At 46.2% G+C, this 20481-nt stretch overlaps 1 protein-coding gene across 1 annotated transcript in view; it reads right to left on the bottom strand.

Annotated features, from left to right (window-relative positions):
* Nucleotides 1-20481, bottom strand: part of REEP3 (receptor accessory protein 3) — an 86506-nt gene that overhangs the window by 38710 nt on the left and 27315 nt on the right. The window contains exon 2 of the mRNA XM_060768931.2: nucleotides 13872-13944. Within this exon, the coding sequence (XP_060624914.1) occupies nucleotides 13872-13944 (73 nt within the window). The remainder of the gene's footprint in view (nucleotides 1-13871; nucleotides 13945-20481) is intronic.

Here is a 20481-nt window from a genome sequence, read left to right as displayed (position 1 = left end):
GTGAGATTCTTGTTGGCCGGGGACAGGAGAAAGTCCAAAATTGTTGGTACCGATGGTGGAAGGGCTGGTTCGTCTCAAGTTCAAAGAAAGTTCTGAAGGCAAGCAAGACAGTAGGAATAGGCCCTGGTGGTGGCCGGCTTATGGGCAGCACTCAGGATAGACCGAATGGCCGGCTGGAAGGACGCCAATGTATGATTCTCCACGCTGTCAGGTGCGGGGAATGGACATCAGAATGAAGAAGACCCTTCTCTCTCGTGAGCAGATCTGATCGAGGGGGTAGTGTGTAGTGCTGGCCTCTGGAGAGCTGGAGAAGCACTGGATACCAGGCCTGTTTGGGCCACCAGGATGCAATTGGCCCGAGCAAACTGGATCCTCTCAATGACCTTGAGGATTAAGGGGAAAGGAGGAAACACATAGAGGAAGCCTTCCGACCAGTTGAGAAGCAGGACATCCCCCCGGCATCCGGACATCGGATCCGGGGGAAGACGGGCCCCGTACCAAGGAAGCTGGGCATTCGACGGGGATGCGAAGAGGTCAATCTCTGGGTGGCCCCAGCGATCAAAGAGGAGCGATAGCTCTCTGGGATGAAGCATCCACTCGTGGGAGGATGGTCGGGTTCGACTGAGGAGATTGGCCTCAGCATTGAGGATGCTGAGGAGGTATAGGCACCAAGACACCAGTTTCATAGGGCCAGGGACAGTGCAAGTAGCTTCCTGGACCCCGTGCCACTCTATTTGTTGATATAATACATGGCCACTGTATTGTCCGTGAGGATCTGGACAGTCTTGTTGGTGACCATGGAGGTGAAAGTTGAGGGCCTTGAATATGGCTAACAGCTCTAAGTAATTTATGTGATGGCGCCTCTCCTGCGGTGTCCAGAGGTCTTGGACGGAGAACTCTCATATGTGGCATCTGCAGGCGAACATTGAGGCATTGTTAAGGTGATCAAGGGGTATACGGGATGGAAAGGGATCCCAATGCAAACGTTGCGTTGAGACTTCCACCACTCCAGGGACTTCTGCACCGATGTCGGCACCGAGAGGTTTGGAGTTGTGCTCTCAGGATGGGTTGAAGTAGTCAGGAAACCACCGCTGCAAAGACCGAAAATGCATCCTGGCGATTGGAGTTACCATGATGGTCGATGCCATGTGGCCAAGGAGGACTTGTAGCTGCTTGGCTGTGGACTTCAGGGCCAATCTGCAATATCGAACTTCGCGTCAAAGGGCAAGGAACCTAGCCTCGGGAAGAGGGATCATCTGCTTCAAGGAATCGAATATGGTGACGATGAACTTTATGGAGATTTTTGGCATCAAGTGAAGCTTCTCGACGTTGAGTTGAAGACCGAGTCTGTCGAGCAGGGAAAGGGTTACCTCGACATGCGACGTCAGCAGAGTTGAGGACTGGGATACGATTACCCAGTCATCCAGATACGACCTCCATAAAGTTCATCGGCGCCATGTTCGATTCCTTGAAGCAGATTCCTGAAGCCCGGTGGGCACAGCTGGGTGAGATTTACCCCACTCAACTTGTCCAACCAGGTGTCAGTGATGCAAGCCAGATCCACCCCCTCATCCAGGATCAAGTCCTGGATGGCAGCGGTCTTTCCATTGATGTATCTGGAATTTACCAGCAGGACCTTAAGGCCAGGGGGTCTGTCATGGGGTCTACTACTTCCTACCTTCTCCAGGGTCACAAGAACTCTGTTGCACTTCTCCCTGGGATGTTGGTGACCAGCAAATCTTCTCCCCCACACAACCTGAATGGTGCCCCTCTCCTCCGGAACCCCTCCCCCCCTACACAGCTAGATAGCTTGGGGATTCTGCTGGTGTACCGCCCACCCCGGGACTCAGCAGTTTCCCTGCCTGAGCTAGCATACGCAGTCTCCAATTCGGCCCTGGTCTCCCAGCCCTTGATTGTGCTAGGGGACTTTAACATCCATGCAGAGACCTCGTTAACAGGAGCGGCTCAGGACTTCATGGTAGCTATGATGACCATGGGGCTATCACAAGTTATATCTGGACCCACCCATCGGGCTGGACACACACTCGACCTGGTTTTTGTTGTGGAGAGCGGAATGGTCAGAGTGGAAAAACATCACTGTCATGGTCTGATCATCATCTGATCAGTTTTAGACTTGCTGTGACCTCTAACCTTCACAGGGGTGAAGGACCAACTAAGATGGTCCGCCCCAGGAGACTGATGGATCCGGATGGATTCCTGAGGAATCTTGGGGCTCTTCCTGTCCTGGAGCCTGGCAGTCCTGTTGACAGCCTGTTTGATTGCTACAATAGCGAGATGTCCAGGGTGATAGACACGATTGCTCCCGAACGCCCCATCTGGTTGCGTAGAGGCACACTTTCTCCTTGGTTCACTTGGTTCACTGGGGGAGTTGGCTGTGATGAAGCACACGAGAAGGAAGCTGGAGTGCAAATGGAGTGCAAATCTCAGGACGCCTCTGACCAAACACTGAACCTCACTTAAGGCCTATACCATGGCTATACGGGTAGCCAGGGAGTCCTTCACGACTGCCCGCATAGCGTCTGCATCTAATAGATCTTCAGAGTTGTTTCGGGTTGTTGGGGAACTCCTTCACCCCCCCCCCCCAATGTGGAGGAGGCCTTTGATGACCCAACAACTCGGTGCTGCGAGTTTGCGCACCACTTTGCAGATAAAGTTGCTCAGATACGCCTCAAGCTGGACTCCACTTTCATCACAGTGTCAGAGGAGGCATCTGCTTTTCCAGTTTTGTGGGATTCTTTCCGGCTTGTTTGTCCTGTGGATATGGAGGAGGTCCTTGGGGCTGTGAGGGCGACCACGTTGGCTCTGGACCCCTGCCCGTCTTGGCTAATTAAATCGGCCAAGGGTGGGTTGATTGATTGGTTTTTGTTGATCATTAATGCATCACTGGAGCAGGGGATTTCTCCATCTGGACTAAAACAGGCTGTGGTTAAACAGGCTGTGACTTTCTAACTTGTTTATTTGTAGTATTTTTGTCTGTCCTTTCTTTCTCCTTAAAGTTGTATTTGTCTCTCTGAAAACACTGATGATAAAAAGCATCCAAAGCACTAAAGAAATAGAAATGTAAAAGTGTACAAATATAAATAATTTCTACAAAAGTGAACAGTCCTAAATTCATATGTGAATCTATTTTGCTGTCGACTTAGTCATACCAAGTTTCTGTATTTAAAATAAACAAGTCTTTAAACGTTAACTCAATTATTTATGAGTGATAGCTGAAGAGTTTCCTGTCTAACAAGAACAAAGCATGGAATTGGACCAAGACTAGTCACTCCTCATATAATTTATCCTCCTTCAGCACAGAGATCCAAGTGCTTGGGACAGCAGAGAGCAACAAAACAAAGTAACTGTGCCAAAAAGATGGAAGCATGCCCCCATTAATCAGACCCATATTTTCCCATATAAAGACTGGCACTCTCAATGAAAGAGGAAGATCATTATGAAGCTTAATCCTTAGAACCAGAAGTACTCAGATGAAAGGCAGATCAGCAATTAGTGATGCAGCTTCGGTACACACCTGGATTAATCTCTGAGCCAGGGCTCTCATGTTTCTTCAGTACACTGGCACAATTAAAATCTATGCATCAGCTGTTCCCATTCCTAACAAAAGCTGATAGCATCACAATGACACATTCAGGTTACTGTAACATGCCCTACACCAGGGCTGCCTTTGATGAATATTTAGAAATGTCAACTCATCAGTAAGATAGAAGACCCTTTATCCCAAAGAGGGGACAAATAAGCTGCACAATGAAGAGTTGATTTTGGTCAATGCAGCCTTGAATCATATTTTTAAAAGTTACTGATTGCTTCAAATTTCTCCCAAGAATAAGGAACAAACCAAGGCTTTGGACTATGGAACAGCTTCTGAGATGGAACCAGCAGCAACTGCTTACACATCCTATATTCCCTGGATTTAGCTAGCCCTGGGATATGGAACTCACTGTTCCTCGCTCATAAATTTTATTTGAACATCATATTTGTTTTTACTGATGTGAGCTTTTATGTGTATCTAACATCTATTTAATTCTTTAAAACCCCAATGTAGGGGGAAAGGTAGAATCTATATATAATTGCCATGTGCATAACGAGTACCTTAAAAACGAAAGAACCAATGAACGAAATCACACCAAATTTGGCAACAAAACGTTTCACAACACAAGGAGTGACCATCACTCAAAAAATTATGATTTTGTCATTTGGGAGTTGTAGTTGCTGGGATTTATAGCTCACCTACAATCAAAGAGCATTCTGAACTCTTATCAACGATGGAATCGAACCAAACTTGGCACACAGAATTCCCACAACCAACAGAAAATACTGGAAGGGATTGGAGGGCATTGACCTTGAGTTTGGGAGTTGTAGTTCACCTACATCCAGAGAGCACTGTGGACTCAAACAATGATGGATCTGGACCAAACTTGGCACAAGAACTCAATACGCCCAAATATGAACATAGATGGAGTTTGGGGGAAATAGACCTTGACATTTGGGATTTGTAGTCACTGGGATTCACAGTTCACCTACAATCAAAGAGCATTCTGAACCCACGAACGACAGAATCGGGGCAAACGTCCCACACAGGAACCCCAAGACCAACAGAAAATACTTAAGGCCATCCATTCCAACTCCCTTCATCAGGGCAAGAAAACTTAATCAAAGCCCTCCTGACAAAGAGCCATCCAGCCATAGATATAGATAGATAAATATAATTCACACACAGAGAGATATAGTCATAGATTTGGAAGGGACCCCTACAGAAGAACAATATGTTGCATTTTCCAGGGTGGGCAAACCAGACACTCTCCACATCAACACTGACAAAGAAACAGCAAGAAATACTGTTTACCCACAAGCACAAAGAAATTACATATATTAGAAACCAACGCTTTCTCATTACTTTTGTTGTGAGTCAGCTTTCTGAGACCTTACCTACTACTGATAGTAGAAGGAGAAGAAGGAGTGAGGCAGAATCAGAGGAGAATCAGCGCCAGCTGAAACGTATTCGAGACATCTTTCTGGCTTCCTCTGATGAAGAAAGCTTCGCAGGGTTCAGGCCAGAGGAGGCTTTGCAAGTAGATTACAGGGGAATGAAGAGAGTGGCTAGTGACTCTGGCAGTGAGAGTGACACTATGTCCAAGAGACTTAGGGACACAGCAGATAACTCCAGTGACAGTGAGGATGAGATGGAGGAGGCTGTGGACTGGACCTTAGTTCAGAACATCAGAGACATTTGTAATGAAGCAACATCAAGCGATGACTTTGAAGGTTTTAGGGATAATGGGAATGAGGGTACTGACTGGCAGGATCAGGCACTAGATCAAAGGTGGCAGGCTTGGCGTGGTATAGATGCTTCAGCTGCGGGAGCAGAATCAGATGCGAGCAATGAATCTCATTCTTCTGATAGTGAATAAAACAAGCTCTCTGGGACTTACTCCTTTGCAGACGACAAAGCGTTGTTTGGGTGTTCTTGTCTGCCGTTAATCTTGTTTTGGATTCCAGTATCCTGCTTCCCTGCCGTGCTTCGGACCTCGGAACCTTCGTTCGTGAATGTACTTCTGGCTTCTTGACCATCTGGACTGATTGACTACGCGTTTGTATTCCTGGATTCAACTTCATGCCTTGCAACGTCTAAAGACTGTTTGTTTTGTATTTTGCTTCTTGCTCTTCGTATCTTCTGTTATTTTTTGGCTCAACTCAAGCCTGCTTATCTAGCGTTTTGTGTTCCTGTTTGATAACGCTCCTTGAACTGCTTGCACTGACTTTTAAGTGCCATATTAAGTTTGTTTTACATTAAAATACCTTTAGTTTGTACTTCAACTGCTGTTTTAGACTTTTTGTGTTCTGTGGGTCACGACAACTTTATTTTCCAGATGAACAGACTGGGCCACAGCAACGCGTGGCAGGGGACAGCTAGTATAATACAAATATATAATGCAAATGTTCTCATGGAAAAACAATTTGGCTTTTCGATTAAGGCAAGGGTGTCAATCTCATTTTCATTGAGGGCCATATCAAATCCAAGAGTGGAAAATCCGTGATACAGAGAGCCAACTATAACTTGTTTAACATAGTGGTTGGTGGTATTTAGTTTTTACCCAATTTGTGTCGCCAGATGTTACTTAATGACAACTCCCATCACTTTTGATCTGTCATGTGGGCTGAGGATAATGGGAATTGCAGCCCAACAGCACTTGTGGCTCTGAGGTTGGAAAAATGTTAAGGATATTTTTTAAGTCAGCCTTGTTTTTAAACCCAAACCCTTCTATCCTGATTAAACAAAATAAACTACAGCCTTTCAGATATTACTATATCACAATTACCATCAGCTCTAGACATGATATGAGGAATACAAGACTCTCTGATGATGCCAGCCATAGATGCAGAAAAAATGCCAGGAGAAAATGCTGCTAGAACACGGCCATACAGCCCAGAAACCACACAACACCCAAATACAAGAATTGTAGGTTCAGCATCTGGAGGGCCACATAAAATGATATGGCAGTAAGGGAACTGCTTAAGGTACAGCTTTCAATTCTTGTTTTACTTTCTCTTTACTCTTTCATACAACTAACCAAGACCACGATAGTATACACATTTGTGTCACTGAACACAAATTTAAGTAATAATAATAATAATAATAGTAATATACATTTACCATTGTTATATCAATTTTTCCACTATTAGTTTACAGTACATCACTTTCTGAGTAATGCTTACAGCAGGGATGGACAAGCATGATGGCTGGTGGATTGCATTGGCCCTCCCCACAAGCAGAGATCATGGAGGGATATACCTATTTTGAAAACAATTCCCTCAAACGGCTCCAAAAGTCTGTAAGTACATTGGGGGAAGGGTTATTTTCCCCATTTTAGGCCCCAGGACGCCTTTTTTCCCTGTTTTCTAAAAAGGCCTCTCTTGGGCCTACGTTAGTTCAGCTACTCAAGGTATGGGGGGAACGCTCAAATGTAACATAACAGAGAGGTACAATTACATTTTCCAATGCAGATTTTTAAAAGGTCTTTGTGGTTTTAAATTACACAAACGGAATAAAAGGCCATGAGAACAAGAAAACTTTAATCTTCATGGACCAGAGATTTGTCAGCAATCTTCAGAAACAGGACTGGGGGGGGGGGGGGAGAGAGAGGGGTCATTCCATACTAAACAAACCTGATCCACAATAGGAAATTCTCAACATAAAAAAGCAGAATTTTGGGTTTAGATTCAGTGCTATCCTTTTTACATTCAGCACCATTAAATCTCACAGAGAGTAATTTAGAATCTTCTTCAAGAAAGCAGTTGGGATTTCACATCCAGGCAGACATTCACAGTCCACACAAGAATCTCTTTCGAATTTAACTAGTGATATAAAATAATGCAGATTTTGTATCTTTCATTTCCATATCCTGGAAGCAGTAGCCAAATGGAGAAAACAAGTGAAGACGTTTTCTCTAAAATTCAGTTATGAACTGAAAACAAGCCTTTACATTGTTATGTGTTGCGCAACTCTACAGACTTTAACCTGTAAGCAAATACTACTACATTCAATGGGACTTACTGACTAAAACTAAATATTCTTATGACATTAGACATGCACAGACCCCAGTGTAAGTGTTCCTAATTAAAAAGCCCACAAATGTTGAACTCTACGTCCTTTGTATGTTGCATACAATTCATTGGTGTTTTGCCAACTAAATTTCAGGAAAAGAAATTTCAAGAAAACTTTTGAAAGATGCGGATGTTTAGATCTATTTGACAGTGAAATACAGTGCATTGGAAGGTGGTGGAATTGCCCTTTTTTGAAGGTTTTCACATATAAGCTGGATGGTCATCTGTGTCAGGAGTGCTCTTACTGGATGTTTCTGCATGGCATGGGCTTGGACTGGATGGCTCTTGTGGTCTCTTCCAGCAATATGGTTCTAAAAAGGACAAACACTACTCCTGATGAGGCCGCCTAGAACTGCATTGGCTATTTTGTCTGCTATATCACACTAATGATTCATGTTTAGCTTGCCATCTACTAAGAGTTCTAGCTCCTTTTCACACTTGTACCCAGAATTCTGCACCATACCCAAAGAGCTGCAACCTCTTAACTATGGCGAAAAGAAGTGACTTATAATCAATGCCAGTTGCCACTTTAAGGGGGACTGCAGAGGAAAACCAATGTTTGGGGGCTTGATGGGTGTGCAACCAATGTGGGTGGTTGGGGAGAGTGGGGAGGGATTTGGTCCCTGGCAGCCTCACAGTTTCCCACCCTTGGTTTGAAAGGTAGCAACTATATAACCTAACCCACATTAAGATGGGGAGGGTGAACTATAAATCAGATATGGAATATTTATAAGTTGCTTACCTGTAACTGTAGTTTCCTGAGTAGTCACCTGTGAATTCGTACATTTGGTATCCTTGCGCTTGCGCAATACAACTTTTCGGAATCTTCTAGAAAGTAAGAACACTTTCAACCCTCAGCTAGCCCCCCCCCCCCCGAGTATATATAGCCCGAGGGCGGGACTAGCTGTCAGTTCTCTTAGCCGCAAAAAACAGCTAGACGGCATGGCATGATACTCGAGGGGAGGAAGGACGGGTATTTACGAATTCACAGATGACTACTCAGGAAACTACAGTTACAGGTAAGCAACTTATAATTTCCTGTCGTAGTCACTGTGAATCGTACATTTGGTAGATTAGCGAGTTACAAATCTCGGCTGGTGGGATCATGCCATCGCCGAAGACAGAACCGCTCTACCAAATTCTGTGTCCCTTTGAGAAACTGCATCCACCTTGTAATGTGACACAAATGTCAAAGGGGACGACCAAACTGCAGCCCGACAAATAGCATCTAGGGGCACTCCTCTCAGAAAGGCCGTCGATGTTGCCACAGCCCTTGTGGAATGGCCCCTAATCTGCAATGGCCGTTTTCCATGATAAAAAAGAGAAATCGACCCTCGCCAACGGCTCGAAGGGAGGCTTTGAAAGGCAAGATAGAACAAGTTCTAAACTCCAAGTGGGAGCAATCGGAGCTACTGAAGGCCTAATATTAGCAAAACCTCGCAAAAATGTTTTGACCAACGGGTCCATGTAACACGACGGCAGTCCCGGGATTGACGAACAGCAGCAGGTAACGTGAGCCACACAGAGGGGTTGTCCGTAAGCGGGTTGAACGTTGAGACAAACCATGACTGGAGGGGCCGCATGCATAGTCTGGCATACAGGGTAACAGCCGTGGTGGATGCCATGTGTCCCAACAGGATCTGGATCTGCTTGGCTGACACAGAGAGGGAGCGCATGACTTGAAGCACCAACTCCCTCAGTATGGCAAAGCGGTCTGGCGGGAGGAAAGCCCTCTGGGAGACCGAGTCCAGCCTGGCACCGATGAAGTCGATCCGTTGGGACGGGGACAGAGACGACTTGTCGAGGTTGACCACCAGGCCGAGAGACTGGAGAAGGGATAGAACAAAAGAAATTTGGGATTGAAGTAGGTCCCATGACCTCGACACGATCAGCCAATCGTCAATATAGGGATACACCGTTACGCCCTTGTGAGCAAATATGTGGCCACCACCCACATGCACTTTGTAAATACCCGGGGGGGGGGCGTGGACAGCCCAAAGGGAAGGACGTTGAAACAATAGGCCCTGTTCCCTGCCATGAAGGCGAGGTACCTGCGGTGGTGATGCGCAATAGAGAGATGGAAGCACGCATTTTTTAAGTCGACGGTGGCAAACCACACACCCCTAGACAACAAAGGTAAAATGGACGCAAGAGTGACCATCCTGAATTTCTTTGGTCGAATGTGTTTATCCAAATGTCTGAGATCGAGGATGGGACGCAGCCCACCTCCACATTTTGTGACCAGAAAATAACGGGAAAAGAAACAGAATGGAAACATTTAAGGATCTAGGGGGGATATCGCCCCCTTGTCCAATAACATTTGTACCTCGTCCAACAAAGGGCCCGATGGCAGAGTGCGTCGGACATGGCCCACTCTAGGTAAGTAAAAAAAATTCAATCTCATAACCTTGAGTAACAATGGAAAGTACCCAAACATCCATGGTGATGTTGGACCATGCGTGACTGAAGGGAAATAATCTATCTTCAAACAGGGAAGAAATTGCAGGTGGGGAAGCCCGAACAACAGGTATGGAGTTAACTGCAACAGGCAGAGGTACTTCAGTCGGTCCCTGGGCATCTACAGCAGCCAGAGCGTCAAAGGCGCTTCTTGGGGCCTTGCTGGGTCTAACTTAGACTTATTAGCGAAGGCTTGGTTGCGGGGTCTAGGGAAGTAAGGACCATGGCGTCCGCCCTGAAATCTGGAAGGATTATTATTCCTAGCTCTAAAGGAGTTCCCGTATGAGTTCCCATAACCCCTTCGAAAGCCAGAGGAAGGCAGGTTCCACCTCTGGCGCTGTTGGGGATAAGGCTGCCACGCATAACCGAATTTACCAGCTGCCTGTCTCACGTCTTGTTTCTGTTTCAGCCTATCATCCGTTTGCGGATTGAAAAGGCCGTCCTCATGGAACGGAAGGTCCTCAGCAAGGGCCTTCCCTTCCTCGGACAAGTTAGACACCCGCAACCAAGCATGCCTTCTCAATGAAGTCGCGGTAGCGTATAGCTTGCCCACGGCCTCAGCCATGTGTTTGGCCGAATCCTTTTGCATTTTTGACAATAGAAGTGCTTCCGCCTGTAATGCCCTGGGGAACCATTGCTGGTCAGCCGGTAACAATTCAATGTATTGTAACATCTTTCCCCACAGAAAGGTCTGGTAACCACTGGCATAGGTGGCATAATGGGCCATCCGGGCGAATAATCCAGCCGAGAGGTGGGCTTTCCTCCCCAGAGCATCAACTTTCTTACCCTCCCTATCGGGGGAGGGGGGGGGGAGTGAGCGAATTTTTAGGCCTCTTGGTCTTTGCCACCTCAGCCACCACAGTGTTTGGTTTAGGAGGGGCTGTGACCCATTTTGCCAATGAAACATCAATTCTGTACAAGTCCAGCCGTCGAGGGACCGCCGGGACCAAGGCTGGGGACATATCTGACACTTTAGCCAACTTCAGGAGGTAGGGAAGCACAGGAAGGGGAGATGCAGGCGTTATGACCTGCTCCTCGGAAGGGAACATGGGGTCCTCCACGTGCTCGGGAGGTTTGGGGGCGGGGATGTCCAGGGCCTTTATCATTCTATCAATGAGTGCTGCAAACCTATTGACATCAGCAGGATGAATAAACAAAGTATTCTCCCCCTTCCCATGCTGAGCAACCTCAGGTGGTTCTTGTTCAGAGTCAGAGCTATCCAGCTCAGCGGTTCTTTGCTCAGAGTTTTCGAAGGAGGACAACCTAGATGGTCCCATAGGGGTAGAATCACCTTGTAGGTTGGTTTGAGAGGTAAGAAGTGCGGCAGTAGCATCCCCAGGTAGGCTGCTTTGGGTGCAGACAGGCTGCGCTAGCAGGGGTTGAGATGAAGTCGATGCCAATGGCGCATTGTCCAAGTTCAGGTCATTAGAGTTCAACACAAGAGAGGCACCCTGCGGAGGAGCCCTTCCTAGGGCATGTCCAGATGAGGTGGAGGGTGGTTCACTGGGTGTCGAAAGGCAGGCAGTCGACGGGAGTGGGGCCCTCAGTGTCAAAGCTGGGAGGGTGGGCATGGGCAAGGCCGGTAAGGGGCCGGCACGAACACCATTTGGCCTGAAGGGCCCATCTGCCAGAACCCTGGGCAGGGAGGAGGAGCCATAGAGGGTTGACGCCAGCGGGAGGATCTGGGAGCTCTAGACCGCCTGCTTCGCCTGGAATACGAAGCCTGGAATCTGCTTTGGTTAGACCACATCTGGAATATTGTGTCCAATTCTGGGCACCACAATTCAAGAGAGATATTGACAAGCTGGAATGTGTCCAGAGGAGGACGACTAAAATGATCAAGGGTCTGGAGAACAAGCCCTATGAGGAGCGGCTTAGGGAACTGGGCATGTTTAGCCTGAAGAAGAGAAGGCTGAGAGGAGATATGATAGCCATGTATAAATATGTGAGAGGAAGCCACAGGGAGGAGGGAGCAAGCTTGTTTTCTGCTTCCCAAGAGACTAGGACGCGGAACAATGGCTTCAAACTACAAGAGAGGAGATTCCATCTGAACATTAGGAAGAACTTCCTGACTGTGAGAGCCATTCAGCAGTGGAACTCTCTGCCCCGGAGTGTGGTGGAGGCTCCTTCTTTGGAAGCTTTTAAACAGAGGCTGGATGGCCATTTGTCAGGGGTGATTTGAATGCAATATTCCTGCTTCTTGGCAGGGGGTTGGACTGGATGGCCCATGAGGTCTCTTCCAACTCTTTGATTCTATGATTCTATGAATAGGCCGAGGAGGATGAGGATGAAGAAGACGAGGTCAAGGAGGAGCGCGAGCGTCTGGAGGCCGACCGACGTCGGCGGTGGAGCGATCTTGTGCTCCTCCTAGATGGGGACCTTGATCTCCTAGGCCTCGCGCTGCGACGATGCGGGGGGGGGGGGCTGCAGCAAAGGCTGGGCCGGAAGCACCGGTACCGGTGCCGCGGAGGCCCCTTCTGCAACGGGGCCGTCCCCTCCTGGGGCACTCCCGTCGTCCAGCTGGGCACGATGGGGGGTCCCTTCAACCGCCTCCCCCGAGCCCAAGGGAGGCGGGGTGGTAAGGGCTCCATCCGAGAGGAGGACCGGCAGCGAGGGCAAAGGCATCGACGCCGTGGCAGCCGCCGCCGAGATCGGCGGCATCGAAGACTCTCGGGCCCGGCTCAGCGGCGGCGGCGAGAGTATCGGCATCGCCGCGGTGGGAGGAGTCAGGGAGGCCGGCGCGATAGCGGGCGCATGCGCAGACAGTGGGGTCGACGTCGAGAATGTCGCCGTAGATGCCTCGGCTGCCTGCAGGGGGCGCACAGCCTCAGTCGGGGCCTCCGAAGTCGACATGGGCGCAACGGCGCGGCGGGCCTCCAGCGGTCTTCCTGCTCTTTCCTCCAGAGTTTTCTCTTTTGAGGAGGCTTGGCCGCCATCTTGAGAGCCCTTTGACTTGGGCCTTTTGGCCTTCTTCTTGGCCGGGCCAGAGGAGGAGACCAGAAAAGTGGTTTGTCCTGGGGCGGCGGGGGGCATGAGGGCCCTCTCGTAGAGTGCCGCTCGAACCCTGGACACTCTGTTTTTCCTCGTTTGAGGAGTAAAGGAGAGGCATATGGCACAAGTTTGGGTCAGATGAGCCTCTCCCAAGCAAGTTAGACAAAGTGTGTGTCCATCGGTGTCCGGTAGGATATTTGGGCACTTGATACACTTCTTGAAAGAAGTGGTCGTCATAATAGGAGGCTGTTGAAGAGATTTGTCAAGTCCGATCCGGGGGTCAAATACCTTACAATCAGTCCAATCCAAGTTAACAAGAGGGCTGAGCAGAAGAATCGTCAGAAAAAACAGTCCAAGTTCAAGCCAATAGTGGATATATAGATGAAGAATCGCAATGTCACAGAAGGTTCTCAAAGCTGTCGTGAGTGCATTAAGAGAACTGATGGCTAGTCCTGCCCTCGGGCTATATATACTCGGGAGGGGGGGGGGCTAGCTGAGGGCTGAAAGTGTTCTTACTTTCTAGAAGGTTCCGAAAAGTTGTATTGTGCAAGCGCAAGGATAACAAATGTACAAATTCACAGGTGACTACGACAGGAAACTTGTGGCTAAAAACTCATGTTCCCAAAAGCCAACTCCCAATATTTGACAATGAAACTAATTCACAAAGGAAGGCAGCAACATATTGCAACAAGTTAACTTACATTCACAGTTTTAGTTCATTTGCTTTTTTATTAAGTTATCATACAATGTACTGCACTGTACACTGTATTATAGAAAAATGAAAACAGAATACTTACATATTCCTTCACATTTTTTGTCTTTACAGCTTTGTATGAGTAATATGCAGGATACAGCATTCCAAATACCAACCTGTTAAAAAACCATAAATAGGTCAGATTGACAAGTCATATATAAAGATATTGTACCTCTATACCATCAATTATAAGGAACCTATACTAGCCGATTGTCACTAATTATAAGGAACTTAGCAAGGAATTTTAAAATAGTGACTCCCACAAGCTGCCAACTAGTTATAAGGATTACCCCAGGAAGGATCACACCGCTATGCCACCAATTGTAAAGATATATCACACTAAGGGAGGAAGGAAGGTAGAGTAATAGAGAAGTTTTTAAAGAATTTGAATTTATCAGACAGGGAAAGATATAACTGTGTATAGCTATATTTGAATGACGTCTGAATTGAGAGGTTTTGTAACTGTTTCATAGAATCAAAGAGTTGAAGAGACCTCATGGGCCATCCAGTCCAACCCCCTGCCAAGAAGCAGGAATGTTGCATTCAAATCACCCCTGACAGATGGCCATCCAGCCTCTGTTTCAAAGCTTCAAAGAAGTAGCCTCCACCACACTCCGGGGCAGAGAGTTCCACTGCTGAACAGCTCTCACCGTCAGGAAGTTCTTCCTCGTGTTCAGATGGAATCTCCTCTCTTGTAGTTTGAAGCTATTGTTCCGCGTCCCGTTCTTTAATTGGAGTACGCTGCCACCTTTTCTTAGTATTCAGGCTGAGTTATATGTGTGGAGAGGATACTTAGTAACACCCTTCTGTGTTACTATGGTGTTTATTTTTCCTCAAAGGGTATAAATACCAATGACGTTCACACACAGGCTGTTGTAATGTGTTAACAATAATACGTTTATTTAACAGGCTTAAACTTCTTCTGGTACAAATGTGTAGTGGTTTCCATAAGTTACTGGTACATAAGCTTCTGGTTACGTTTGATGTACGTAATTCTTAGATGTGTTCTGGGTTCAAATCTTGATGTTAACAAAATGGGAGATTATCTCAGGAAATTAATCGCTGATAATAATTCCAAACAAAATTCCCCCCTTTCTGGAATCTAACCAATAACCTTTGGCCTAGCCTTTATCAGGGATAAAGAACAGACCACACCCAGGGTCCTGTTCCTCTATCTGTATTCCCAGCTAATTCCTCTAGCCCTTGAATACCACAAAAGATTAACCCAGCTCTCCTATCTAACACTAACCAACTGTGAACACCAACCGACTACCTAACTCCCAACTGACAAAAACCAACAGCCAAAACTCAAGCCTCAAAATTCAAAAAGTAAACTTTTTCCCTCTATTTGAATGTTAGGCTCCGCTCCCTATTTCTAACCAATCCTGGCCATCTACTTTTTGCTTACTGGACTAGGACATGCCCCCTCTAAGAAAACCTGACCTAAGATGGCATCTCCCTGTTTCGCTAATCTAAAATGGCTGCCAGGGCTTTGCTAAGCCCACCTTCTAACTGTTTAGGCTGCTAGGCCTTGCTAGGTCCACATTCTGGCTGCTAAAGGTAAGGGTTCTTCACACCATACACAGAAATTATTTAGAAATAGTAATAGCAGTGCATAAAAATGATGGAACAGACTATTTTTTTTCCCATCCACTTTGAAGGTAAATTTTGACAAGAGGTAACAATATGCAACTGTTACCTCTTGTATCTTTATCAAGTAATATTGTTAATATCTTCAAAATCAGAAATATTGTTACGAATGACAGTATGTACAATCCAGTCATTCTAACATTACTTATTCTATAAAAAACTACATACAAGTTAATATATAAAAATGGTCTGTACGTCATGAGACGCTAACGACAACTCAATTGGGCCAAATGACAACAAATTTGGCCACCAAACATACTAATCCAATGTATTTCCTTCACTCATAAAACAAACAAACAAAAAAACCCAAAGGAGAAAGGACTTTAAAACCTTAAAAGTCAGAGACATTTCCACGCATGCGTGAAAAACGTTTCCCTTCTGTTCCCTCCAGCGAACTCAGCTGCTAAGCCAGTGAGAGAAACTTGGAGAGAGTGAGGGAGGGAGGGAGGGAGGGAGGGAGGCAAGGAATCCAGGCAGGGAGGCAAGCAGAGGCACAGACTTCCTTGGATGCTTTTCAGAAGCCGTCCATCACTCTGGGGAAGAGGTGGCTCAGCCATTTGGGAAGCGAAGGGAGGCAAACCCGCAGCAGCGACTGTTGAGAGGAACCCCAGTTGTGGATACAGCCATAGGCAGAGAAACTTGTATGAAAAAACTTCAGGATTGGCTTCCCTTCCCCTCTGCCTTCTCCTAGCTTCTTTCCCTCCTTTCTCCTACTGTTTTGAGCTTCTCTCTGCGGTCATCACTGTGCCTCCAGTCAGTGCCAGGACACAATCAAAGCCCTCTAGACAGAGGGCCATTTAGACATTGATATAATCAACATATAGATATAGATATATATAAAAATGAGACAGGGAGATATAATAATATCAAAGGCCACCCAGTCATTCAACAGGGCGGGAGGACACAATCAAAGCCCTCCCTACAAAGGGCGATCTGACTATAGATATAGATAGCTATTCATATATATCTACGTATGTAGATATATAGATAAGAAGGGACCCATAAAGGCCATCCAGTCCAAGCCCCTTCTAACAGGCTAGACACAACCAAATCCCTCCCAACAGAGGGCCATCATAGATATAGAAAACAATTCACAGATAAACATATATATGCAAACATGCCTACAGACGCACACATAAATATGTACACACTTCCTCACAAACATAAACACACACACACACATATACACAGCCACACATATCTGTAGACATTCTATTTTCCTGACATTTCACCTGCATTTATGGCAAGCATCCTCAGAGGTAGTGAGGTCTGACCTAAAGTACAATAATATGTTACATGTTCCAGAGTAGGCAAACCAGACGATCTCTACATCAACACTGACAAAGAAACAACAGGAAATACTGTTTCCTCACAAGCATAAAGAAATGACATATATTAGAAACCAGCACTTTCTCATTACTTTATTTTCTAGATCACTACACTGGGCCACAGCAACACATTGCAGGGGACGGCTAGTTTGTAATAATTTCAGAATTTTTGGCAAAAAGGAAATTTATCAGAGATTTAATATAGATAATCTGTATTCAATGTCTGCAGCAAATCTATATATCTGCCATTCCTACAAGTCTCACAGAATCATAGAATCAAAGAGTTGGAAGAGACCTCATGGGCTATCCAGTCCAACCCCCTGCCAAGAAGCAGGAATATTGCATTCAAATCACCCCTGACAGAGCACTATTAGATATGGATACTTTTCTGGAGGTTTTGGCATTGTGGATTAAACTGTAGGGCAGATGGCTGCCAGTTAATAACTGCAAGTATTCTGCACAAGACTGCAGATATACTTAAGGGCAGCACCAAATCTTGCCTCATCTGAAAAGCCAAGTCCTGCTTAGTGTTTGGATGGGAGACCATCAAGGAATACCAGGTACTGTAGGCAATATTTCAGAACAAAAAACTGGCAAAACTACCTCTGAGTATTTTCTGTTAGTCAGGGGAGAACTGTGTGCCAAGTTTGGTTCCATTCCATCGTTGGTGGAGTTCAGAATGCTCTTTGATTATAGCTGAACTATAAATCCCAGTAACTACAATTCCCAAATGTCAAGGTCTATTTTCCCCAAACTCTACCAGTTTCCACATTTGGGCATATTGAGTATTCGTTTAGAGTTTGGTCCAGACCCATCTTTGTTTGAGTCCACAGTGATCTCTGGATGTAGGTAAACTACAACTCCAAAACCAAAGGACACTGCCCACCAAACCCTTCCAGTGTTTTCTGTTGGTCATGGGAGAACTGTGTGCCAAGTTTGGTTCCATTCCATCGTTGGCGGGGGGGGGGGGGGGTTCAGAATGTTCTTTGATTATAAATCCCAGGAACTACAACTCCCAAATGTCAAAATCATTTTTTTTGAGTGAAGGACATACATTGGGTTGTTAGGTGTCCAGTGGTTTTTGATTTCTGTTAATCCCACAAATGAACATTACATTTTTATTTATATAGATTTATTTCCTGTATTTATACCCTGCCCTTCTCCCCCTGAAAGGGGACTCATGCTTACATAGTCCAAAAAACCACTTTCAAAACGACAGAAAATATAATTTTTTTCCTCATTTTCATTGGAACTATTTTATTTTCAGAAATGCTAAAGCTATCTTTTTCTATGTACTCCTATATTGCTTTCCGCAGCCCATGGTTGGGTGTGTGTTCTCCTTTTATTGGGTGTGTTCTCCTTTTATTTATGGTGGCCCCATGAATTTAATAGGGTTTTCTTTGAGAGGAAATACTCAAAAATAGTTTTGTCAGTTTCTTTCTCTGAAATAGAGCACCTGCTATTCATTTGTGGCTTCCCATCCAAATACTAACCAGAACTGGCCCTGCTTAGCATTCCAGGTCAGAGACATTTAATCTTCCATTGACTTTGCTAGGTATTATTCTTCTGTACAGTCGTCTCTGTGACCCCTGTGACCCAACCTGGACAGGCAGTCCCCAAGTTACAAACAAATTATGTAGTTTTGTCCTCACGGAGGGCTGAACAGTCAACATATTCATGGATTCCCTGCTGTTATATTAAGACTGTTACACATGCTGTGACATGCTTGAAATCAAAATTTCATTTATTTGTAATTAGAAATAAATATTTCACAATGTATATTACATATTGTTTTGTGATTCATCACTATGCTTTATGTTTAGATTGTAACAATAAAAATACATCCTGCATATCAGATATTTACATTACGATTCATAACAGCAAAATAAGACATGTGCAGTGTGCATAGAATTTGGTCATTGTTTTTTTAAAAAACTATAGTCCGGCCCTCCAATGGTCTGGGGGACAGTAATCCGGCCCCCGGTTGAAAAAGTTTGGGGACCCCTGATTTAAAGGAGCAGTTGTTTCGGTTCTCCAGGTTTTTAACATCCCCAGTTTTACCCGCAAGCATTGTACTCTCAATGAAATGGAAACTGAGAACTTCATCACATGGAGCTGGAGAAAACGAGGGAAAGCAGGGGAAAAGGTGGGGTTTCATGACCTGCTACCACTCTGGGCCAGCAGGTGCAGTGATACTGGGATCTACCAACAATCCACCATTGCTGTTGACTTTATTCGGGTGGATCTAGACTGCTTGGGTCTTGTTCCATCATTATCCAGAAGGTAAGAGCTTCTACATCAGCCTTCCTGCTGCCTGCCTTCTGGACTATAAGAACACCAAGCACTGTTACTGAACAAGCCTTTTGCAAACAGGCGTGGCTCCCTGCACCTCTGCGGCTACCACTTGAGGGCAGATGCTGTTGGGGGTTGGTTACTGGACCCTTTAAGAGTTTCCTGCTCTCAGTAGTAGAAACAGTCCAGAAGGTACGAGCTTCTACATCAGCCTTCCTGCTGCCTGCCTTCTGGACTACAAGAACACCAAGAACTGCTACTGAACAAAGTCGGACAAAGTCGGGAGAACTGGGAGGAAGCCACTGAGGGGCCCTCCTCACCGATGCTGCCACCACCGCCTCACCAAACCGGGAGGCAGCCACTGTTGGGGGGAGATAGCCGCACCTTTGATCTCCAGCTTGATTCCAGGACTCCTCACAGGCACTGTGGTTCTTGCGCCTGGCGTTTCGGTGCTGGGCATCCCTGGGACTCACTGTCGCTGCTGTGGCTCTCCTTTCCTGTCCTGGGCATGTAAGTCTTCGTCGGGCTGAAACCTGGCCCTGCTGCGGTCTTGCAGGCCTCACTAACCGGGGCAACTGCTGCCCTTTTAGATCTACAGGTGGGTTTCCATCGGGGGCCCTGGCGCAGGTAGTCAAGTCCCACCTCAGCTCTCTTCTGTGTAGTTGCTCCGCCGGACCGGGAGGAACTCACCACCACCTCGTTGGACCAGGAGGTGCCACCGACCCATGGGGGCTCCTCTCCACCATCTTGGGAGCTGGAGCAGTGATGGTGCAAGTTCTGGCGACTCCCAATCCAGCAGCAGCAGCAGGACATACAGCTTTACTGCTGCACCAAAGTTCATTGTGGATTTAAATAACTCTTGATGTTTGAGAGAACAAGATCTGCACCAATTCTATAAACTCATGCAGGGCTGAGGATTTCAACAGCGTTGTGACCTTCGTTGTGTTTTTGAAAGGATTGTGACCACAGTGGTAAAGTTGGATTTGCAACAGCTGTGGTCCGTCTGAGGGTCAGCAGTAGAGGAATTTTATGGTTCCCTGCTGGGACACTGGGACACACCACCCTTTTGGAGCTCATTTCACACTTTACTCCTGGCCCTATATGATTATTGGACTTGATAGTAAGACTTATAAATACTGCTGCTTTATATTGAATCCGTCCCTGCCTGCTCCTATAGCACCTAGCACTTTGTTGGATTAATCTTTTCAGTAATTGGTTGAAGTAAAATACTGAATTCCTCACTGTGATAGTGCCATATGTAAACCCTTCTAGCACTTATTTACATGTTATCAATGCTGCTTTTGTTCATCTGGCACTTTAAACGTGCAATTGCACTTGTCACCTTGCACTTTGTAATTGCACCTTATGATTGCCACAGGATCA

Source organism: Anolis sagrei, chromosome 3 (assembly GCF_037176765.1).
Source record: "Anolis sagrei isolate rAnoSag1 chromosome 3, rAnoSag1.mat, whole genome shotgun sequence".
Lineage (NCBI taxonomy): Eukaryota > Metazoa > Chordata > Lepidosauria > Squamata > Dactyloidae > Anolis > Anolis sagrei.
This window is presented reverse-complemented; position numbering and strand designations above follow the sequence as displayed.